Source organism: Bos javanicus, chromosome 12 (assembly GCF_032452875.1).
Source record: "Bos javanicus breed banteng chromosome 12, ARS-OSU_banteng_1.0, whole genome shotgun sequence".
NCBI lineage: Eukaryota > Metazoa > Chordata > Mammalia > Artiodactyla > Bovidae > Bos > Bos javanicus.
In genome coordinates, this window is record NC_083879.1 from 78,197,468 (window position 1) to 78,220,654 (window position 23,187).

The window sequence follows — 23,187 nt, forward strand, 5'->3', positions numbered from 1 at the left end:
ATAAACACTTGTTGTTGTTTACTCACTAAGTCAAGTCCGACTGTTTGCGACCCCACGGACTGTAGCCCGCCAGGCTCCTCTGTCCACAGGATTTCCAAGGCAAGAATACTGGAGTAGGCTGCAATTTCCTTCTCTAGGGGATCTTCCTGACTCAGGGATTGAGCCCGCATCTCCTGCCCTGGCAGGTGGATTCCTCACCACTGAGCCACCAAGGAAGTCTAATGAGCATGTGAGAAGACACCTAACTTGACTAAAAGCTCACTAATTATTAATACCAGAAGCACACAGAAACACCTTTTCACACCCATTTGGTTGGCTAAAATTTAAAAGTTTGATAGTATCGAATACTGCCATGATGAATGGAAAACAGATATACTCAACTCACAATGCTAGTTTATAGGAGCAATTTGGAAGTGTCTGTTTATTAAATCAAAAATATGCATACCCAGCACTTCTATTTACAGGTATCTGTTATAGAGAACTCTGCCCACTGCGCATCGAGACACTCACACAAGGATATTTAATACTTCACTGAGAGCAATTACACACAAAGAGGAAAAAGTGTCCATCAGTTGCAGAACGAACATATAAAATATTTGACAGTCATAGACTTGAAGATTACCTAGCTGCTAAACTAAGTGTAGCTGATGCATATATATTCATGAGAATAATATGAAAACATTGCTACACATATTTTATATACACATACATATGCAGAGCCATAGGCTGGTAGGTTTAAAGTCTGAAAGGATACAGACTGAACTCAGAATAGTGTTATCTTAGAGATACTAGAGAGGAGGCCAAAATCGGACGTAGTCATCAAAAAGACTGCTATTTTAACAGTTTTAAAAGAATAAAATTATTTCTGATGTAACTGAAATTTTCTAAGTTCAAGAAACATTCAGATCGTGAGTCAGACGATCTTTATTACTAAAGTTTTATAGAAGCCCCTCACTTTACAAGTAAAACACATAGAAAAATTTTCAACATCTAGTTATAGATGATAATTCACTATCAGGGCATGTTATATGCTTATAGGATTTTTTCCAATTAATTTCTCTTTTACGTGACCTTACTTTTGTATCCATTCACTGGTTCTAGTTTCATGGGGTATGGATGGATGTCTATCCATGGATGTCTATGAGTGCACGTGGAATACAAGGAATCCATACAAATAGATTTTAAGTCTGTACTTTGAAACTCTCTAATATGCAAATCAATCAGCAATGCACAAATATGATTATACAAGTTAAAATGTGGCAAGTGATAAAAATATACGAACTGCAGAGTATAAATTATTTGTACAATGTGCACGTTATAGTATGTAATATATTTACAAATGTTAGGCTAGATAGAATATGATTTCATCAGTATCAGTATGAGATTCCTCATTTTTTAAAGTATGGTTTTATATCATCCCAAAAGAATAGTAATTTAAAAAATATTTTCAGTCCATTAATTCAGTATCTTTAAATAGACTGTCAAAGAAATCATCTGTTTAATGTTTGATGTGCCTTTTATTTGAAGTCTAATGTCTTGGCAAAAGGATAGAATTGATGATCTAATAAATTTAGTTTCATCCTTAATTTCTATCATTTATGATTTGTGTAGGAACCATTTGCTTATACTCCTATATGATTATTGAGAACAATTTAGCTAAGCTCTCTAAGTGTACATATTTTAAAAGATAAGTCTGTTCTGTTAATAAAACTTTAAGTATACATATTTTAAAAGATAAGTCTGTTCTGTTAATAAAACTTTAAGTATACATATTTTAAAAGATAAGTCTGTTCTGTTCATAAAACTTAAAAAATTCTAAAAATGTATTCCAAACAAAATAGCAATCATGATTCACCACCTTTATTAACAGTTTCTTATAATTCAATAATATTGTGATTTCATTTCATATATATTTACTTAACATAAAACAGCCTACAACTAACTGTATCAGTATACCAAACATCAGTCAACTACTAATTAATTGGGGATAATACATCAAGAATTATAAATAATGAACTTGCCAAATTTCTTAGCAGATGACAAGGCTTAAACAACTCATAATTACAGACCTCAGCCATTTGTCTTAACTAGGATAAATGTCTCTGCATTAAGATTTGCCAAATTTCAAATTTAATGGAGTAATCTGTTAATATCACCAACTAATCGGTTCTTAACAATGTGAACAACGCAATGTAACTTTACTAATTCAGCAAAAGTACATGTCCTTGGATTCTGTTTCCATAAGCCCCCATTGTTATGTCATCTTTTTAAAAATTTATTTTTAAGACTGTTCTTCCTTAATGCTTGATGGCATTTTAAAGCTTGATGGCATTTTAAAGTCAATAATTAAAAAAAATAACACCCATAACTAACCTTGGGTGGTAATCATTTCACAATATACGCAAGTAACAAATCATCACATTGTAAACTTAGATTTAAACAATGTTCTTTGTCAATTATCTCTCAATAAACCTGAAGGAAAAAGTAAAAAACAGCACCTAAAAATACTGGCTTACTTCAGGGCTAGAACATAAAAATCCCACATGTAAATCCTCTGCCTACACCCTGCCCTCTCAATAATTCTCAGTCCAGTTATTAGTGAGAATTCACATTACATAAAAACAGAGCATTTATGATGGGAAGGAAAAATATGTCCCATGATTTTCCATGAGCTCAGTGAGTGAAAGTCACTCAGTCATGTCCAATTGTTTGCGACCCCATGAACTGTAGCCCACCAGGTTCCTCTGTCCATGGGATTCTCCAGGCAAGAATATTGGAGTGGGTTGCCATTTCCTTCTCCAGGGGATCTTCCATACCCAGGGAGCAAGCCTGGGTCTTCTGCTCTGCAGGCAGATTCTTTACAGTCTGAGCCATCAGGGAAGCCCTCCATGAGCTCAGGGGGATACAATAGAGTAATAGTCCCATGTACTAATGTGCAAATAATATATGTGTTTTCTCATAACTCCTTTTCCTAGGATGCTGACTTTGCCGATGTCTATCTATAAACTGTCTGAAGACTTGTGTTTGGTGAAATACTGTGTTTCCCCAAATCCCTAAGTGTGTGCTCTGCCATTTCACTGTAGGTGGTGAAGGAGTTCCTGAGATGGGCTCCCTCGTCATAGGGAGGCATTCATCTGCACCAAATAAACAGGACAAGGGTCGAGTTCATCAAAATGCACATCACCCAGTAAACCAAGAGGAGTGAAACTTAGCTTCTTAAAACTTCATATGATATTAACATTCAGGAAACATACATTATCAATATGACTGTATTCAATTGGGCAACCAGAGGGTCAAAATTTTACTACCAGGGATAAGATGGCTTACGTACATCATCCCTCTATAACTTTTGGTCACCATCCAGTTAAATAATTTGAGAACTCATAGTACCTCTCAAGCAGTTCGTAGAGGAGCATATAATAAATACAGAACTCATATGCCTGCACGACAAATATTCAACTCTGATGAAAGTAAACAAAAAGAATGTCAATGGGTAATATTTTAGCAGGCTTCTCTTTTGTAAAAAGAGAGAAAGAACCGTTGAAACTAACACCAGACTTTAAAATATCAAAGTGAAAGGGAAAGTTGCTCAGTCATGTCCAACTCTTTGAGACCTCATGGACTATACCATGGAATTAGTCCATGGAATTCTCCAAGCCAGAATACTGGAGTGGGTAGCCTTTCCCTTCTCCAGAGAATATTCCCAACCCAGAGATCAAACCCAGGTCTCCCACATTGCAGGTGGATTCTTTACCAGCTGAGCCACAAGGGAAGCCCAAAAATACTGGAGTGGGTAGCCTATCCCTTCTTCAGCGGATCTTTGCAATCCAGGAATCAAACCGGGGTCTCCTGCATTGCAGGTGGATTCTTTACCAACTGAACTATCAGGGAAGCCCTTAAAATATCAAGCTATGCAGTAAATACATTTAAAATATATTTCGTTCTCTAGCAGCATTTTTCTCTTTTGATTTGGTTCTTTTGTTTATTTGTTTTGGACAACTGCCATTGGGTTTGCTATCCTTTTCCTCAAAGGATTAAACCTCTGCACAAGCCAGTCCCTGCCGATATCACTATCTCACCCGTCTGTCCACAGCTTCACAGAGACTGAAATCTATACAGTATTGATCAATTTGGAATACGATCGAAAGGCATGTGTCTTCCACATGAAACAGTATAGACTACAGATAAGAAATGAACAAGTAGGTTGATTTCAGGAAATCTCATAAACATATGTATAAATAGAGATGACCATTGGCGCTTACACTTGCCAAACTACACATGACCTGTAGGGTAACTGTTACACTGAAGAGGTGCCCTGGATGTTAGGCTAGCTGACTTGGGTGAAAAGTACCACTCACAGTGCTTGGCCCAGTGCAGGTACTACCTAAATGCTAAGTTCTCTTTCCTTACTCACAAGCCTAACAGTCCCTGTTCAACAACACAACAATTCATAAGTCCTCTTGAATCATGACCTTGCTCTGTTTTGAGCTGTTTTGCCATCTGCTGCCTTTGATTCCAGGCTGTCTGCCTTCAAGACTTTCTCCAGGTTCTGTTTCCAGTGGCCCAGGACCCCCTTGACCCCTGCGTAGATGTCTCAGCGGAATATGCTTTTCCCCACCAGCTGCCCCTCTCCTTTGTCCATTTTCCAGGCCACTGCCGGCTGCTTTCTGGGGCTGACTTTCTTTTAAGCCATTGCAAACTAATCTCAGACAGCTGCGAGCTAATGAACCCTGAGCCTTCAGGACTCTCCCCTTAGGTTAAAAGGGGGTGTGGTCAGAACAAGAGCCTAAGAAGATGTCAGATGTGTTATCCATTATTTTGACTCAACTTCTGTTCACTCTGGCTTCATTTTACAGAGCTTGTAAAATTCAGTTCACCACCAACAAAAATGAGCGCAAGGCCCTCCTATTAAACTGATGAAGAGAAGTAAACACCTTTGTTTTAGAAACTTCTTTGAAATTTGAGCATTTGATCAAAATCTGTTGATGTTTAAATGATTTTTTCTTATGAGTTAACATAGTTTATGCTGAATTTTGGTCTACACGTTTCCTTTTTTAAAAACTCAATGGAAAATCCTGTTTGGCAATCTATTTCTTGAAATATAGGACTACTATATGCATAGGCTAACCAAAAATAATTAAGTACAGAATTGGGAGTTCTAGCACCTAAAACAAGTCAGCTCTTATTAAGGAAATCAATTTATAAGCAAAAGTGAATTTTCAAAAAATACAATGCTATCCATCTCTGGTTCTGTGTTAGCACACTCCTAGTGCCTGTCGATGCTAACACAATGCCTAATGCGTTTTGTTTTGTTTTAGGAATAGATTTGTTTTTTATTGCAGAACACACGTATCAGTGCAAGGTGCTGCACATACAACAACAAATCATTTTGAGGGGAAAAGCTATTAAAAAAAAAAACTGTAACTGTTTTAGCTACACATTCCCAACTTGAGGCATGCTGGCAAAGGATAGTAGGTACTTGATAAATATTTGCTGAATCCATAACTGAGTGAATAAATGCATGCCAGATCTTTTCACCTTCTCTCACTCATTTTTAGTGTTTTCTGGCTAAAACAAGTCACTGCAGAATAGCTGTTAGTGTTTTGATTCTGATTTTCTAAGCAATTTCTTTATCCTTGAAACTCTTACCCCCATACTAAGGAATTGACATTTAATTAAATCTAATCAAGATTCATTTGATTCTATATCTAGCCTGTCACCCTTCTCCAAAAAAATTTTTTTTAAATTTTATTTTTTAACTTTACAATATTGTATTGGTTTAGTCATATATCAACATGAATCCGCCACAGGTATACTTGTGCTCCCCATCCTGAACCCTCAAAGTCAATGACAGTTTCAAGAAACAATCTGTGTGCTTAAGAGATCACAGAAAGGGGGTGGCTTTCGGGGGCATATACATCCAGGATAACTTGTCTTTGCAAATTTCATGTTCAGAGTTTAAGGGGCTTTGACTCAGAGAAGGAGAGTCTAGATTTTATCACAAATCTACATAAAACTAAAAGATGCCCTGTATTCTTTGTGTTTCCCAAGTCCAAGGGATGTAAGAAGAAGTGAATACAAGGATTGTCAAGCACTCCAGGCAGCTGTGGGAAGACCTAGTAAGAAAAGAAGCATCGGCTGAGTAGTTGTTCCTACTGCTAGTCTAGGGTGAGTGCTAAGTCTCTTCAGTTGTGTCCAAGTTTTTGCGACCCTATGGACTGTAGCCCACCAGGCTTCTCTGTCCATGGGATTCTCTAGGCAAGAACACTGGAGTGGGCTTCCATCTTCTCCACCCAGGGATAGAACCTGGGTCTCCTGCTTTGCTGGCAGATTCTTTACCGTCTGAGCCACCAGGGAAGCCTTAGTGTGGCGGTTGGCAAACTTTTTATGTCAAAAATCAGGTGGCATGTTTTGTCTCTATGGAGCATGGTGTCTCCGCTGGAACTATAGAAATTCTGCTGTATTGTCAGTGAGCAGCCACAGACTATAGGTAAACAAATGGACGTAGAGTTGCAATAAAACTTTATTTGCAAAAACAGGCAGGAAGCAGGATGTGGCTGCGAAGCAGGATGTGGCTCACAGGCCAGAGGTTTACTGAGCCTTGCTCTGGTCACCTCAGCACTGCTTTAACTCTTTAGAAGGCCTGAGAGCACAAAGCATCTCAGCTTAAGATGGGTTTGCTGGCAGCATCTAGATGCAGTGCAGAGAATTGGAAAATATTTGTCAAAATTGCATTTCCAATTCAAGTGTACGTGGAGGAGACAAAACAGAAGTAAACAGAACATACACTAGCATAGTAAAATATGAGGATATTGTTAGATTATGTCGTATGATCATGAATGTTTTGCCAGGATTCAAAGGAGGTAAGCTGACACACAGTTACTTTCTAACTTTGTGATTTAAAAATAGTTTGCTCTATAATTCATTCATTCATTTAACTGATGACTATATATCTGGTAAAAGTGATAATTATAATCATAGTTAAATTCTATTGAGAACTCATTAGGCATGAGAATGAGAATAATTTAATCTTCCTACTACCCTCTGAGATATATATATATATATATATATGATACTTATACTGATTTTTAAAAAGGATTTCCTGGTGGCCCAGTGGCTATGATTTCGTGCTCCCAATGCAGGGGGCCCACATTCAATTCCTGGTCAGGGAACTAGACCCCAAAAGCTGCAACTACAGATTCCACAGGCCTGCTGCAACTAAGACCTGGTACTGCCAAATAAATAAGACAAAATAAATAAATATTAAAGAAAAAAGCACAGAGAGGTAAGTAAATGTCTTATGTCACCCACTAAGGAGATGCAGACTCCAACTTGAAACAGAGTTCTTCCCTTATCTGGACTTGAACGCTCATAGACTCCTCAAAAAATGCATAAGAAGTGGAAGCATTGCACCAAGAAAAAAAAAAACAAAAGGTATCACACTTAATCTGCATCACTATATGCTTTATTTAACAAAAGCTACAGTAAAAATATAACTCTTAAGATCGCATTTTCTATGATCAGATCTTATCCCCTCTCCCCCTATTCTTCTCCCTGGCAACCATATTTTTGTTTCAACAGTGGCAGCCAACATTTATAGGCATTTATAACTTATTTTAGTATATTTAAGTTCATTTAGTATATTTATCTGAGTATCTTTAGTATGCTTTAGCATCTTTAGTACATTTTGCTCTTATGATTCCTGCATCCCAAGCCCTAAGGGTTTTGGAGCTAAGGGGTTGGGGAGAAAAAGGGAGTGAGCAGGAAGGGAGGATTTGTCTCCAAGTCCAGGGCCCACTAAGTGGGGATGCATTTTCCTTCCCACAGTCCAGCGTGGCTCAGGCTAGCGACAAGTCTTCAAGGGCCAGAGAGCTTTCTCCTAGAGGAGGATACCTTAGCCCCACCTGCCTGGCACCGTTTTAATAAGCAGGGCTCCTGCTATTAAATCTTGCAGCCCCAGGAGAGGTGAGAGTCAGCCCTTTCCTGGCCCATTGGTCTTGAGGGAAGAGCAGTGTTAGGGCTTTCCTAGGTACATGGTTCTTTTCTGCGCCAACTGATTAGCTGGTGGAATTAACTGAATTGCAGAGAGAGTCAAGGGAATGATGCTCCATGGCTGCCATCGCCAGCGGGGAACATCTCCTTGACTGTTGACACAAGGCTCCTCTCACGGTCTGTTCATTTCTGCTTTACAGGGATATGTAGTTTCACGTGGAAGTAACTTCATTTCAATGAACCTGTACTTAAAGGCTAGAGCCATATTTGCATCATATTTCCATTTTCAATCACAAAGTTTCCATGGAATGTTGGTTGAAAAAGGCAATGTGTCTAATACAAAATTGTGAATGTGATCGACCCGTCTTCAAAGGCTATGATGAGCTTACAGAGAGTTAGACAGGGCATCACAGGAAGAGGAAGCTTTGCTTTCGCTGGAGGCGCTTAGGGTCTCATGAGCTAGCTAATCGGGAAGACAAGAGTCACACACACACACACACACACACACCCTAGTAAGAAACAGTTCAAAGTAAGCACTGACTTCATGCATAAACCTTTGTGTCACAGTTCAGACAGAAGGGAGAGGAATGCTGCTGGGGCAGCAGAGAAGTTACTGGAAAGGAGGGCAGGAGGGTGACTCTTAGACTGACAGGACCCTAGGAAGGAGGCATTCCAAGGAGAGTGGAATGAAGAATTCAAAGAAAAGAGAATGAACTGCTGGTGTTCAGAAGAGTACAGGATACAATACGGCCTATGCTATTTTTTTTTAACTTTTGTAACTATGCATATCAGAAAGGAATACCTTATAATTTTAAAAACTTACTCTTGCACAATAAAGGCAGAACTATTATGTTAAAACTGTGCATACCCTTTGACCCAGAAATTGTTTCAGGAATCTGTTTTAAGAATACTAACATATGCACAAAACATGTGTGTGTGTTTGTGCATAACTGTGTGTGTATTCAACACAGACTTACTGTAGTGAAACACTGAAAATCACTTAGATGTCTACTGGTAGGAAAATGGTTGAAAGCATTTTATTAAATATCATGAAACATGAAGATGAAAGAGGAAAAAAGACAGGAAAGAGAGGAAGGAAGGGAATTACATATAGAAGAATTTATTGCTTTTGTTAAATCTCATGCTTTTTTCAGCATTATTTTTATAATCTACAAATACTTAAAATGTATCTATAAACATGCCAATTTCTTGGAAACCACTAGATATTTCCGATGGGTACTGTTTTGTATTAGTATGTATAATATGAACAAAATCATCATTTCAATGCTCCCAGAAATTCACTTTCAAAATTCCTTCTTTCATTGTCCAATGAAAAATAACGTAAGCAGCGGCCTTTCCTAATACATGAAACACGAACTTATCTGAACACCTATCTTCTAGATACTAGAAGATGTATCTATATATCTTCCAAAAAAAATTATTGGAGTATATTTACTTCACAATGCTATGCCAGTTTCTGCTGTACATCAAAGTGAATCACCTATACATATACATATATCCCCTCTTTTTTGGATTTCCTTCCCATTTAGGTCACCATGGAGCACTGAGTAGGTTCCCTGCGCTGCACAGTAGGTTCTCATTAGTTATCTATTCTGTACATAGAGTCAATAGTGTATATTACTACATTTCAATCAAATCTCCCAATTCATCCATTTCCCCACTCAGTGTCTGTATGTTTGTTCTCCATGTCTGTCTCTCTATTTTTTCCTTTGTAAATAGGTTCCTCTGTACCAATCATGGCTGCAATTCTATCTTTGAACCCCCTTTCTTACTAATATTCTGAATAGTACCTGCATATCTAATTTGAGCTTAAATGAGCCTGTAACCCTATCAGCATCTAATGATACCCTAAGACCTTGTTCCCTTAGAAAACATCAAGCACACAATGTACAACCTCAGGATGTTTTTGTAACCTGAGGGCACTTACGATGCCTGAACCCAGGGATAGCCCTGGTATCTGACCAAAGACTCTCAGAACTATTCCTCTATTGAAGCTTCTTGACTTTATCCTCTATTTAACAAAAATATGTCAAGTTTTCCTTATCCCATAATAAAGGAATACCTTCAGGGAGCAAGTACAGAACTATCACAGATCAAAGTAAACATTTTCGGTTGAATTCCATCACCCTAATTTTCTCTTCTACATGTGTTTTCATAAAAACCAATATGTAATTCCAGTAGTACCACTAAACATAAAGATTAATGCAGGGCAAACAACCCTTTGGTGCTTTTTCACAAACTATTATAAATCTCAATTGCATATTTTATAGATTAATCTTTACTGTGTCTTTTCTGCAGCTGTGATAAAAATGCACATTCTGTAATAAATCATAGTTATAGATACATTATAATTTCTATTTTCTATTCATTTATAAAGTTTTCATCTAATATCACATAGGGCCACATGAAATGTGGTTTAACAACATTTAAATCTGATGAATCAATTTTTAGCAGCAGCATTAAAAAAGTTCAATTTACATTCTATTATGATCTGAATAAAAGTAATCTCCCTTCACTACATTTTATGACCCTATTTAACATCAGATGTAATAAGAGACAAATTATAAAAATAAGAGCTGGCCAGTAGAGAAAAACATAGGAAGGAATTTTAAAGTAAAGCAAATTCTGAATTAAAACTGGAATACTGGACTGTGTAGGTGGGTTCAATTCACTGTCAATCCTCTTGCAGCACAATATGGCGTAGTTCCAGGCACAGACCCCTACCAGGGATGAAAATAACCACTGATGTTGTTTCTCATCAATTCTGAATAAAATTGATTTATGACTCACATTAAGAGCTAAGTCTGTATCTCATAGCCAATGCTACCCAAAGTCAAATGAGGAAGAAAATGCCACAAAAGTTAGTAACAGCTAAAATATATCTCCCCTTGGAGAAAATCACCAATCCCAATTTTCAATGAATGGCCGTAATAGCTTTCTTCAGAAGTGACTTAGGGGCATCTGTATGAGAATCTGGTAGGCTGCAGTTCACTCTCATTGCTTCATTTTCTGAAAGGCTCAATTAATTTATCATTGCCAGAAAAAAAATTTACAAAGATTATAAATCATTACTTTAATTCTTTATTCGAATCCAAGACTCACATTTGACTTCTGTGATGCTAGTGATCTGTGGTTTTTCTACCTAATATTTTAAGGAGGGCTTTTTTATTTGAGGAAAATCTTTACGGCTTTATTTTTTTTTATGAAGAGGATGAATAAATTAAACATTCTTTATGTCATATCTCTAATAAAGAAATTAATACGCATTTTCAAAATCAAGTTAAATAAAACTGTTGGTTAATTTGTGGTATTTAGAAAACAAACTTAATAGCTGCAAAATAACTGAGTCATGGATATGAAACGTACAACGTGGGGAATATAGTCCATGTGCTAAGTTGCTCGGTCGTGTCGACTCTTTGCGACCCCATGGGCTATAGCCCACCAGCTCCTCTGTCCATGGGATTCTCTAGGCAGGAATATTGGAGTGGGTTGCCATGCCCTCCTCTAGAGGATCTTCCCAGCCCTGGGATTGAACTTAGGTCTCCCACATCGCAGGCAGATTCTTTACCATCTGAGCCACCAGGGAAGCCCAATAGTCAATAACTATGTGATATCTTTGTATGGTGACAAACCATACCCCCTGGTAACCATAAACTCTCTAGGTCTGTAAGTCTATTTCTGTTTTGTAAGTTCATTTGTAGCATTTTTTTTTTTAGATTCCTCATAGGATATTTGCCTTTCTCTTCTGACTCACTTCACTTGGTACATAATCTCTAGGCATATTCTTCTTTTGCTTAGATTTGTACACACAGTGAACACAGATCAGGAACCAAGTCCCTTACAAGAGGCTGGATTCAAAGGCAGAGACCAGCCCCGAGAGGCCCTCAGTTTGCAGTGGACATTATCCTTCTTCAGAGTCACCCCTCTGTCCTCAAGACTTCAGGATGAGAGAAGGCAGGATGTCTGGTGGATTATTACGGTCTAGGACACACCTCCTTTTCCATCACCATGAGACTCTACAATGGACCAGCTGTCCTGACAAGCCACAGGGAACCCCGGTCACTCGTGGCCAACCTCAGAGATAAGGCAGCCGGAAAACACAGGCTTTGACCTTGGCTCACGGGGCACCAGGGCCTGGCTCCCAACTGTGGCCTGTGTGTGACTCTGGAGAAATCAATTCTTTCTCATCTCATTCTTGTCACTTATCAATTGGAGATAATGACAGCCTATGGGTTTATTTTGAGAATGAAAAACACAACGGATGGAAAAACCTTTCACCCCATGCCAGATACATAATAAGCAATCAATAAATGGTAGCAGTAGTTGTCAAAGGTAATGACAGTAATTATAATAATGAAGACCGTCTGGTGGACAATTAGACGCCATAAGAACATGGAGTTTGTTATTTCCTGGCTTTATCTTTGTATACGAAGAGTAAGAAAAATAGTCCACTATATATACAGTCCATGTAGCATTAAAAGCATGTATAATTTAAATGCCTTTTCTATTAGCTATTTTCCAAATGCCTTGTTTATAGGTTGACCTCACTTATGGGCTTCCTTTATAAATTGTTAGAATCATGGTTTCATTCATTCTGAATTTTTAAAAATTGAACTTTTCTCTTTTGTTCTCATGAGTCTAAGATGAATAACCAAAAAATGCCTGAGAGCTACTTATTTCCTAAGCGACGTCCTAGGGTGAATTTTTATCATTAAGTGACATTCATTGTTCCATCAAAGGAAAGGTGTTTTGTTTTGTTTTTTACCTGGCTTGCACAATGAACTGAGAGTTAAACACCACCGGCTGAATAGCTTTGTATTCATCTCCTGTACCCACTTTCTTACTTTCTTTTGAACGATCATGACAAGTAAATTGCCGGTTTCATGGCTTTGGCTGTGATTTCCTTCCCACATGCTATGGATCTGTTGTTGGTTTTTGCTCTAACTGGTTTACCGCATCTATAAATGGAGATGTCCTCTCCACCAGCACCTTACTGAAGGTAAATGATGCTAAGCTCCTACCACAAAATTAAAAATACAACTAAGATTTACAAGATACTTTCGAGTTTCCTTCTGAATGAAACACTGGTCTCTGAAGTGTAGAAAGGTCTGGGGGAGACTAAGTTATAAGGCGAGTCTGTGAATCATGACAAGGGAGCTGGCCTTGCCCGGCGTGGAATTCTCTGGAACTCTTACGCTCTGGCTCTGAGGCTCTGTCTCAGCACCTGGAAACTGTGTCAGTGAACCACAGGGCTGCCTCCTCTCTTTCCAACTCAAAACTCCTCTAATTTCACGTTCAGTGCTATTATGGAAAATTGCACTGTCTCGGGTTGTATGCCCTGCATGTTGATGAGAGTGAGTAAGGGCGAAGTTGAAAGGCGGGTAAGTACTCAGCAAATGGAAGTAGACACATTTTCTAAATAGACTAAATGGATGTGACCGATCCGTTTCACCTCTATAGTGTGGGGGTGTTTGGGTGTGTTCTGTTCCCAGACTTCTACACTGTGTGCCTACACCCACTTCTGCACACACTGACTTCAATCATGGAATCTGAGCATCTGCTAAATAGATTTTGTGATCTTCAAATAAGTCCTTTCAATAACGTCTGCTCCAAGACTGTGGGGGCACTGGATGTCTCAGATGCAGAGGCTAACATCTTAGACAGGATGTGTGTTGGAGTCCTTAAGAATGAGCTGCAGGAAAGGCCCCTTGAACCAATGATGCAGCAGTCTGTAAATGAAGAGCAGGATGGAGGAGCAGCTAGCGTGTCAGCCACCATCGACGCGGTGATTTAGGGGAGGAGAGATAACAAGCGTCTGTGTGTGGGAGGTGGGGCTGGAAGCAGCGTGGCCGTGGCTTCTGCTCAGGGCCCTTACCCCAGTGGGGACTCTGCTTAGTGCTGTGGAAGGCGCACCTGCTGAAAGGCTGCTGAAGACACAGGTGGCTGGAATCCGAGGCCACAAGTTCAAATGCATAGGTTAAATAAAACTCTATGTGTGAGGCTTACTGAAACTGAAAAGTCAATGGCACAGGTGAAAGAAAATTCTAAAGAGACAGTTAAGCCCAAGTGAGGACACTTTTGAGAGTGGTAAGAGAGGGAAAATTGATTAATGAAGACTAAGCACCACCAGGCTTCCCTCATAGCTCAGTCGGTAAAGACTCTGCCTGCAATGCAGGAGACCCAGGTTCGATTCTTGAGTTGGGAAGATCCCCTGGAAAAGGGATAGGCTACCCACTCCAGTGTTCTTGCCTGGAAAATCCCATGGACAGAGGAGCCTGGTGAGCTACATTCTGTGCAGTCGCAAGAGTTGGACACGACTTAGCGACTAAACCACCGCCACCAGGCACCACCAGAATGTAAACTGGCGCAGCCGCTATGGAGAACAGCACGGAGGCTCCTCAAAAACTAAAAACAGAGTTGCCATATGACCCAGCAATCCTACTCCTGGACATATATTCAGAGAAAACCCTAATTTGAAAAGATACGGGCACCCTAATGTTCACTGCAGCGTTATTTACAATAGCCAAGACATGGAAGCAACCTAACTGTCCATCAACAGATGAACAGACAAAGAAGATGTGGTGTGTATATACATACAAACACAATGGAATATTACTTGGCCATGAAAAAGAATGAAGTAACGCTATTTGCAGCAGCACGGATGGGCCTAGAGATTATCATACTAAGTGAAGTGAGGCAGAGAGAGACAAATACTGTATGGTCTCACTTATGTGGACTCTAAACTATGACACAAATGAGCCTATCTACAAAACAGAAACAGACTCACAGACACAGAGAACAGACTCACAGTTGTCAAGGGGGAGGGGGCGTGGGGGAGGGATGGACTGGGAGTTTGGGGTTAGCAGATGCCAACTATTATACACAGAATGGATAAACAACAAGGTCCCACTGTAGAGCACAGAGACCTCTATTCAGTGTCCTGGGCTAAACCATAATGGAAGAGAATTTTGAAAAGAGTGTGTGTGTGTGTGTGTATATATATGCACATATGACTGAGTCATTTTGCTGTACAACATAGATTAGCACAACATTGCAAATCAACTATACTCCAACAAAGTAAATTAAAATAAAAAGACTACTCCCTACCAAAAATTGGCCCTCTGCACACCGATTAGAAATGAAGTGAAATTTGAGATATTAGTTAACAGGGGCATAATACAAGGTTAAGGAGACCTTGTCCATGTACACGCTACTTCCCTCTTTTGTTGTAAAATCCTGAACAAGCTGAGGGGAAAACTGGTGCAGAGAAAAGGGAATAACATCAGACACCGAGGTGCTAATCTGAAAGCATCGACATCTCACCCTTCTTTGTTAAACTGGTTACTTATTCTTAAGTAACAGTGATACATTCTTATTTTGCCACCATACCTCTAATTTCTAGCTCTTCATGTGTCTTCATGGTGCCAGATACTATCCTAAGTATAGCTTGCTAGCCACTTCTCACAACAACCCTATAAGTCATGTCAATCACTCACCCATTTCACGGATGAGGAAATGGAAGCAAGAGAGGTTGATTCCTGTCCAAAGGTCACCATACTACTATATACAACATCCACAACCCAAACCCCAAAGCCACTGAGTTCTGAATTTTTTTCTAAAGTCATTTTAACTTCACAATGCATTTTCAAGGCAAGTATCCACCTGCCTCCATTACTGGATTCACATATTGTAATAAAATGATACTTGCTTTTCACTGCTATGTATAAATATCCACACCATCGCCCCACCGCCCCCACCAGTCTTGTCCTCTCTTCTACACAATCACAGTTGGCAACATTTACACCACAGTGTGTAAATGCTGCAGTTGTATTGACGCCGCTCTTATAAAATAGATACTAGAGACCTGGCCCATGAGCAGTTGTTCTTGATTGGCTCAATGACTTCAAGAAGACTTCATCAAAGATGAAGTCTCTGAGTTCTTGCCTCTTCAAAAATAATCACAAAGAGTTTGACACATTATTTCCCTAAGGACTCTGTAAGCATTGTGACATTATATTTGAGAGCTGAACAGTGACATGAAGTTTCAGGATCCTCTCAAGGTCCTCCTTAGAGCTGACTTGATCTTTTTTTTTTTTTTTTCCTGGATACCCAAAGGATGCTTTCTTTAGCATCTTCACCAAGACAGGTCTCAGCACCAATTGTTCTATGTCAATTTACTGAATCAAACTGTACCCTTTTAATGTATACATCTGTCTTTTTCTGCAATTCTTTTGAGATAGATATATACGTCTTGTGTATTTTTTTTTCAGTTTAAAATGCACTGAGAGGAACATTTTTATGGAAATGGTCCTGATTCGTTTTGATTATCTCTCATCTTTGACCGTGACTTTGAGAGCACTAGGCATTTGTCTTGTTTCATGCAGAGAAGCGTGAGGGAATGCTGTGGGGTAGAAACGAAGATCTGCACAGGTTGGTGGGTATGTGAGTATCAGTCTTGCTTCAGTCCAGTGGTTCATACTCTGCATGCGGACTTGAATCACCTGGAGAACTTTTTAGATTAATCTGTGCCTTCAATCACTGTAGGGTTTTGATTGAATTGGCCTCAGGATGATTCTTGGGAATCAAGTTTTAAAAGGCCTTCTGGTCATCCTGGGCTTTCCTGGTGGCTCAGTGGTAAAGAATCCGCCAGCAATGAAGGAGACATGGGTTTGATCCCTGGGTCAGAAAGATCCCCTGCAGGAGGTCATGGCAACCCACTCCAGTATTCCTGCCTGGAGAATCCCACAGACAGAAGAGCTTGACAGGCTACAGTCCATGGGGTTGCAAAAGAGTTGGACACGACTAAGGATTAAACAACAACAACGGTAGAGCCGGATTTGCAAATCTGGAGTCTTTCCCTTGTTCTATTCAATGCGGATCAGCCATGTCAGGGAACTCACAACTGACTGTCTGTCCTCTCTCTCTCCCCCAGAGTTCTGCAGAACAAGGACCTCTTGATGTCACATGGAATACCAGAAAATTCCTACCGTCAGCCACACACTGATGTCCTGACCCAAAGACAGGACTCTTCTGCTCCTCTGGGAATTTTATTTTGCTTTATTCTATTGCTATTTTCTATAATTTAATTTTTATTGTTGAATTTTTAAACTGAATGTACAGTGAACGGTGGTTGTTTAGACCATCCATAACCTGCTGGCTCTGAGATTCTCAGTATCCAGAGTCCTTCCAGGAAGTTTCCTGTTGGACCCTGGTCCTCTCAGGTTGGGATTCACAGTTCCAGGTTTTTCTGAGTCCTTAAATATGGAAATTGCATTTCTGTTTCTCAGGCTCCTTAATGCTTGGATGATTTTAGAGACAAAAAGGTGTCTTTACTCTGCAGTCTTACAGTCTTACAGTAGGGGCTCTTTGTAATTTTTTTCTACTTAATGACTCTGGCTTTGAATATATTTTAAAAATTGAGTTTTTCAACATCAGTATTAAATTTTCATAAGACATAATGCTACTTACAAATAAAATTTTATACATGATTGAAATACAGTGTATTGCATGATAATTTGGATTAGTAAGAAAAGGAAACATGTTCCTTTTAAATTAATCATGATTACTTACCTATAGAGTAAACTGGCCAAACTGAAATGCACAATTAGGCACCTAATTGCATTTTAAATTTGGCTGCATGCAGAAAGAGATGATCGCATGTGCCTAATAAAATTAATTTCCTCATTTTTGGATGAAACATTATCTTTTTGTTTCCATAAGAACTTGCCATATAATCTAAAATACTAGTTTGTGTATCTACATAGGTACATCCTATCAGGAAGTAGTTATCAATTTCAATCTAAACTATAGTGACCATGTTAAAATTTTTTTATCATAGTTCAAAGTCAATATTTCATTATCTAACCATTAGTTTTACAATAACGCAGAATTCAATCATCATTTGAGAAAAAGAAGCAAAGAGACCAAATTAAGCTTGTATAGAAACGGAAGTCATGAGAAAGAACAAACACTGCCAACAAAAGCAGATGCAATCAGGGAAGAGAACAAGAAAACAACTTAATTCTCTATTATGGCTCCATATCCTAACACAAATATGATGGATCACCAGTGAATTCAAGAGAACACATACTTTGTTCAGTCCCTTGGTAAATATTCATAAAGGGTTCCCTATGAGGCAGACATTGGTCTAGGCCCTGGAGGCATGAAGATGAAAAGACATGCTTCCTGTTTTCCAGCAACTTAAATCCTTGGGAGATAAATGTGCAAATAAACAGTTGAGCTACAGTAAGACTCCTGCCTCAGTGGGGGCCTATCCAGTGGATGTTGGCAATTTGATCTCTGGTTCCTCTGCCTTTTCTAAAACCAGCTTGAACATCAGGAAGTTCACAGTTCACATATTGCTGAGCCTGGCTTGGAGAATTTTGAACATTACTTTACTAGACTGTGAGATGAGTGCAATTGTGTGGTAGTTCGAGCATTCTTTGCATTGCCTTTCTTTGGGATTGGAATGAAAACTGACCTTTTCCAGTCCTGTGGCCACTGCTGAGTTTTCCAAATTAGCTGGCATATTGAGTGCAGCACTTTCACAGCATCATCTTTTAGGATCTGAAATAGCTCAACTGGAATTCTATCACCTCCACTAGCTTTCTTCATAGTGATGCTTTCTAAGTAAGACCCACTTGACTTCACATTCCAGGATGCCTGGCTCTAGGTGAGTGATCACACCACATTGATTATCTGGGTCGTGAAGATCTTTTTTGTACAGTTCTTCTGTGTATTCTTGCCACCTGTTCTTAATGTCTTCTGCTTCTGTTAGGTCCATACAATTTCTGTCCTTTATCCAGCCCATCTTTGCATGAAATGTTCCTTGGTATCTCTAATTTTCTTGAAGAGATCTTTAGTCTTTCCCATTCTGTTGTTTTCCTCTATTTTATAAAAGGCAGAGGAACCAGAGATCAAATTGCCAACATCTGCTGGATCATTGGAAAAGCAAGAGTTCCAGAAAAACTGCTTTATTGACTATTGACTATCGCTATTTCTGCTTTATTGACTATGAAAAAGCCTTTGTGTGGATCACAATAAACTGTGGGAAATTCATAAAGATATGGGAATACCAGACCATCTGACCTGTCTCTTGAGAAACCTGTATGCAGGTCAGGAAGCAACAGTTAGAACTGGACATGGAACAACAGACTTGTTCCAAATAGGTAAAGGAGTACGTCAAGGCTGTATATTGTCACCCTGCTTATTTAACTTATATGCAGAGTACATCATGAGAAATGCTGGGCTGGAAGAAGCACAAGCTGGAATCAAGGTTGCCGGGAGAAATATCAATAACCTCAGATATGCAGATTACACCACCCTTATGGCAGAAAGTGAAGAGGAACTAAAAAGCCTCTTGATGAAAGTGAAGGTGGAGAGTGAAAAAGTTGGCTTAAAGCTCAACATTCAGAAAATGAAGATGATGGCATCTGGTCCCATCACTTCGTGGGAAATAGATGGGGAAACAGTAGAAACAGTGTCAGACTTATTTTTTGGGCTCCAAAATCACTGCAGATGGTGATTGCAGCCATGAAATTAAAAGATGCTTACTCCTTGGAAGGAAAGTTATGACCAAGCTAGATAGCATATTCAAAAGCAGAGACATTACTTTGGCAACAAAGGTCTGTCTAGTCAAGGCTATGGTTTTTCCAGTGGTCATGTATGGATGTGAGAGTTGGACTGTGAAGAAAGCTGAGCGCCGAAGAATTGATGCTTTTGAACTGTGGTGTTGGAGAAGACTCTTGAGAGTCCCTTGGACAGCAAGGAGATCCAACCAGTCCATCCTAAGGGAGACCAATCCTGGGTGTTCATTGGAAGGAATGATGCTAAAGCTGAAATTCCAATACTTTGGCGACCTCATGCGAAGAGTTGACTCATTGGAAAAGACCCTAATGCTGGGAAGGATTAGGGGCAGGAGAAGAAGGTGACGACAGAGGATGAGATGGCTGGATGGCATCACCGACTCGATGGACATGAGTTTGAGTGAACTCCGGGAGTTGGTGATGGACAGGGAGGCCTGGCATACTACGATTCATGGGGTCGCAAAGAGTCGGACACAACTGAGCGACTAAACTGAACTGAACTGATTACCCCCAAAGGCGATTCCTTCCTAGAAATGAACTTCTTAAGCCCACACACTTTAGAAGTAGACTTTCTGGCTCAAAGAGGTATTGTTCCTCTATATTAGTTGAAGCCCTGTAAGTAACAGTGAAGAAAGATGGATCTAGTTGAATATAATGCAGCAATTGGAGTGTAAACACAACTGCCGCATTTAAAATGATCAGGGTGAGATTTGATTTAGCAACATAATTTTAAAGGCTTGGAGGTTTCCACTGCTTCCTTGGGTTCCACTGCCCTTCAAGGGCAGCCTAACCTTGAATGCTGGCTGCTCTCCACTCCAGACATGGGCAAACTCAGCCCCTAAAAGAAAGAGCAACAGGATCTAACCAGTCATGCATTCCAGTCCTGCCCCAGTTGTTAGGACTTCTGGAGCTTGCTCAGAGCAGCTTACTAAATCTGTATATCTCATCTCCCAAACCACACCTGTGGTTTCCCACTCATGCCTGAAAGTCACTGGCATAATCCATAAAAGTGTTTGCACTTCTGAGACAGGGGAAAGGATGTAAGATCAGTTCCAAAACCAGATAAGAGAGGACAGAAAATTAGAATGTTTCACATCTATTGCCTTCTAAATTTTTGTGAATTAGAAAACTGTATCGTTGGCCAAATGAAGAGTATCCATCTAACCATTACGCTGGGAATTTACTATGCAGCTGTACTAAAATATAAGAATAAAAATTTATGTGCTGTTTGCAAAATTCACCCTTTAGAAATATCAACTATTTGGTTTTTTCAGCCCAAGTTCAAGTATTACATTCTCTCCAAAGGCTGAAGCCTTGTGGGTTTAATTCATATGTCTGGAAGGTATGCCTCAATCAATGCAAGAGCTTCACATGTCCTTTCTGAAATTCAAACAGTTATCCCAGAGTTCATTATGCCATCCTGCATAACACTATGTAGGAGCTGTGATGACTGAAGCCATAGGGTAGGAATTGGATTCATCAGGCACTGTTCCTGATGGGTGAAGGTGGACAGGCTGTGTTTGAAGCAGTTACCCTCCAGGGTGGACAGAGATGCTGTTCTCTTTTGGGGCGATGCAATCCATTGTACAGCTGGTCCATTGGGAAATGAAACCACACCACAGGACGGATTAAAAATACCTAGATTTGGCTTCCAAAAGAGTGCAACCACCACCCTGTTACACACCAAAAGATTTTCCTCTTATGTCCTGGGTAAAAGTGTCCAGAACGTTTTTAAGTGTACCTGGGCCTTGAAACTTTAAAATAAAAGTAATTCATTTTCAAATGAGTCCAACAGTTGTGCCATGGACTGAATGTCTGAGTCTACTCAGCCCCTGCCATTCATATACTGAAGCCCTAATTCCCAATGTGATGGTATTAGGAGGTGGGGAGTCCAGAGGGTGATGTGGTTTAGACCAGGTCATGAGGGGTGGGGTTCCCATGATGGGATTAGTGCCCTTCTAAGAAGAGAGCAGAGGACTTTCTCTTCCTCTCTCTCCCCCCATCTCTTTTTCTGCCCCCACTCAATCCCTCACATAAGGACACAGAGAGAAGCCTGCAAGCCAAGGAGAGGGGCCTCATCAAAGCTGACTGTGCTGCACCCTGCCCCAGACTTACAGCCTTCACACTGGGGAGAAGTACATTTCTGTCGTCTATGCCACCCAGTCTATGATATTTTGCTGTGGTTGCCTAAACCGACTAGGACAAATTTTCAGAGCATAACATATGTGTTTAGAATTCCATGGTTTTTTGTTTCAATAATGAAATATGCACAACATGCATGGAATTGTAACAAATGCAATGATACCAACTGAATGCCAGATGCCAAGTCTACGTGTGATGGCACATTTCAGGACTTAACAGGACAAGCCACGAATAAATGTACACATTTGAGCACATTGTATTCACATACAAGCATTCCTCATATTTCTATTACATAGCTGATGCACATTCACTAAGTACTTCATTAGCTGTCTTCTGTTCCCAGAATTACTTTTCAGCTGTCACATACCTATCAATGTCTGCTGCTGCTAAGTTGCTTCAGTCGTGTCTGACTCTGTGCGACCCCATAGATGGCAGCCCACCAGGCTCCCCCATCCCTGGGATTCTCTAGGCAAGAGTACTGGAGTGGGTTGCCATTGCCTTCTCCAATGCATGAAAGTGAAAAGTGAAAGTGAAGTCGTTCAGTCATGTCTGACCCTCAGCGACCCCATGGACTGCAGCCTTCCAGGCCTCCATCCATGGGAATTTCCAGGCAAGAGTACTGGAGTGGGGTGCCGTTGCCTTCTCCCATCAATGTCTAGTATTCCAATTATTTAAGACTTACCTTGCCTACTAGTTAAATGTGGACGGGAACCAAGTCCTGTTGATTCAAGGGGTTCTTTGAGCCAAGAACCCTGAACCGTGATCAACAAATATTTTTAAATCCTATAATTAATAATTGAAGAGATATTTAACTCTATATAGATATTGTTGCATATCTATATGGAAACAGGCTGTATGTTATAGACTGGAGGGTAGAATATATTAAATTTTGCAATTGTGTTTCTTAAATCCTATACAGTCTGAACATAAACTATTAATTATGTAACTACTGTCTCCATTTCATAAACATTGTAAAACAGAAACAGAAAAGGTGTTTTATCAGTAAGACAGACCTATCTCGTTAAAGCCACTGTAGCCCAGCTCTTGCCTGCTAAGTCCCAGATCTTCCAGGTCCATGCATTTAAATCCTGGGGGGCACTGGTAGCCTTCTTCCAGTTCTGGGGAGCAGTGTGTATCTGGGATGGCTAAACTGTTCCAGGTTACATTTCTGCAAACAACACAAAAAAGGATTTGACATTTTCAACAAGTGTGTTGATTACAATGCATAATGTAATCACTCTTCATTAATACTTGCTGTCTGTGGACACGGATTTAAGATGCCTGATTCATGAATGGTATTCATCACATTAAGGCCATATTGAACATTCTCAAATGACATGAGATTCATCCACACAGAAGCTCTTTATGTTATTCTTAAACTTTTTATTTTATAGTGGAAGTAGAGCCAATTAACAATGTTGTAATGGTTTCAGATGGACAGCAAAGG

At 39.7% G+C, this 23,187-nt stretch overlaps 1 protein-coding gene across 2 annotated transcripts in view; it reads right to left on the minus strand.

The window, feature by feature from the left end:
- The window catches only part of NALCN (sodium leak channel, non-selective), a 300,944-nt gene that overhangs the window by 233,786 nt on the left and 43,971 nt on the right, over positions 1-23,187 (minus strand). For both annotated transcript variants that reach the window (XM_061435322.1, XM_061435321.1), the window contains one exon: positions 22,754-22,908. In XM_061435322.1, coding sequence (XP_061291306.1) covers positions 22,754-22,908 — 155 coding nt within the window. The remainder of the gene's footprint in view (positions 1-22,753; positions 22,909-23,187) is intronic.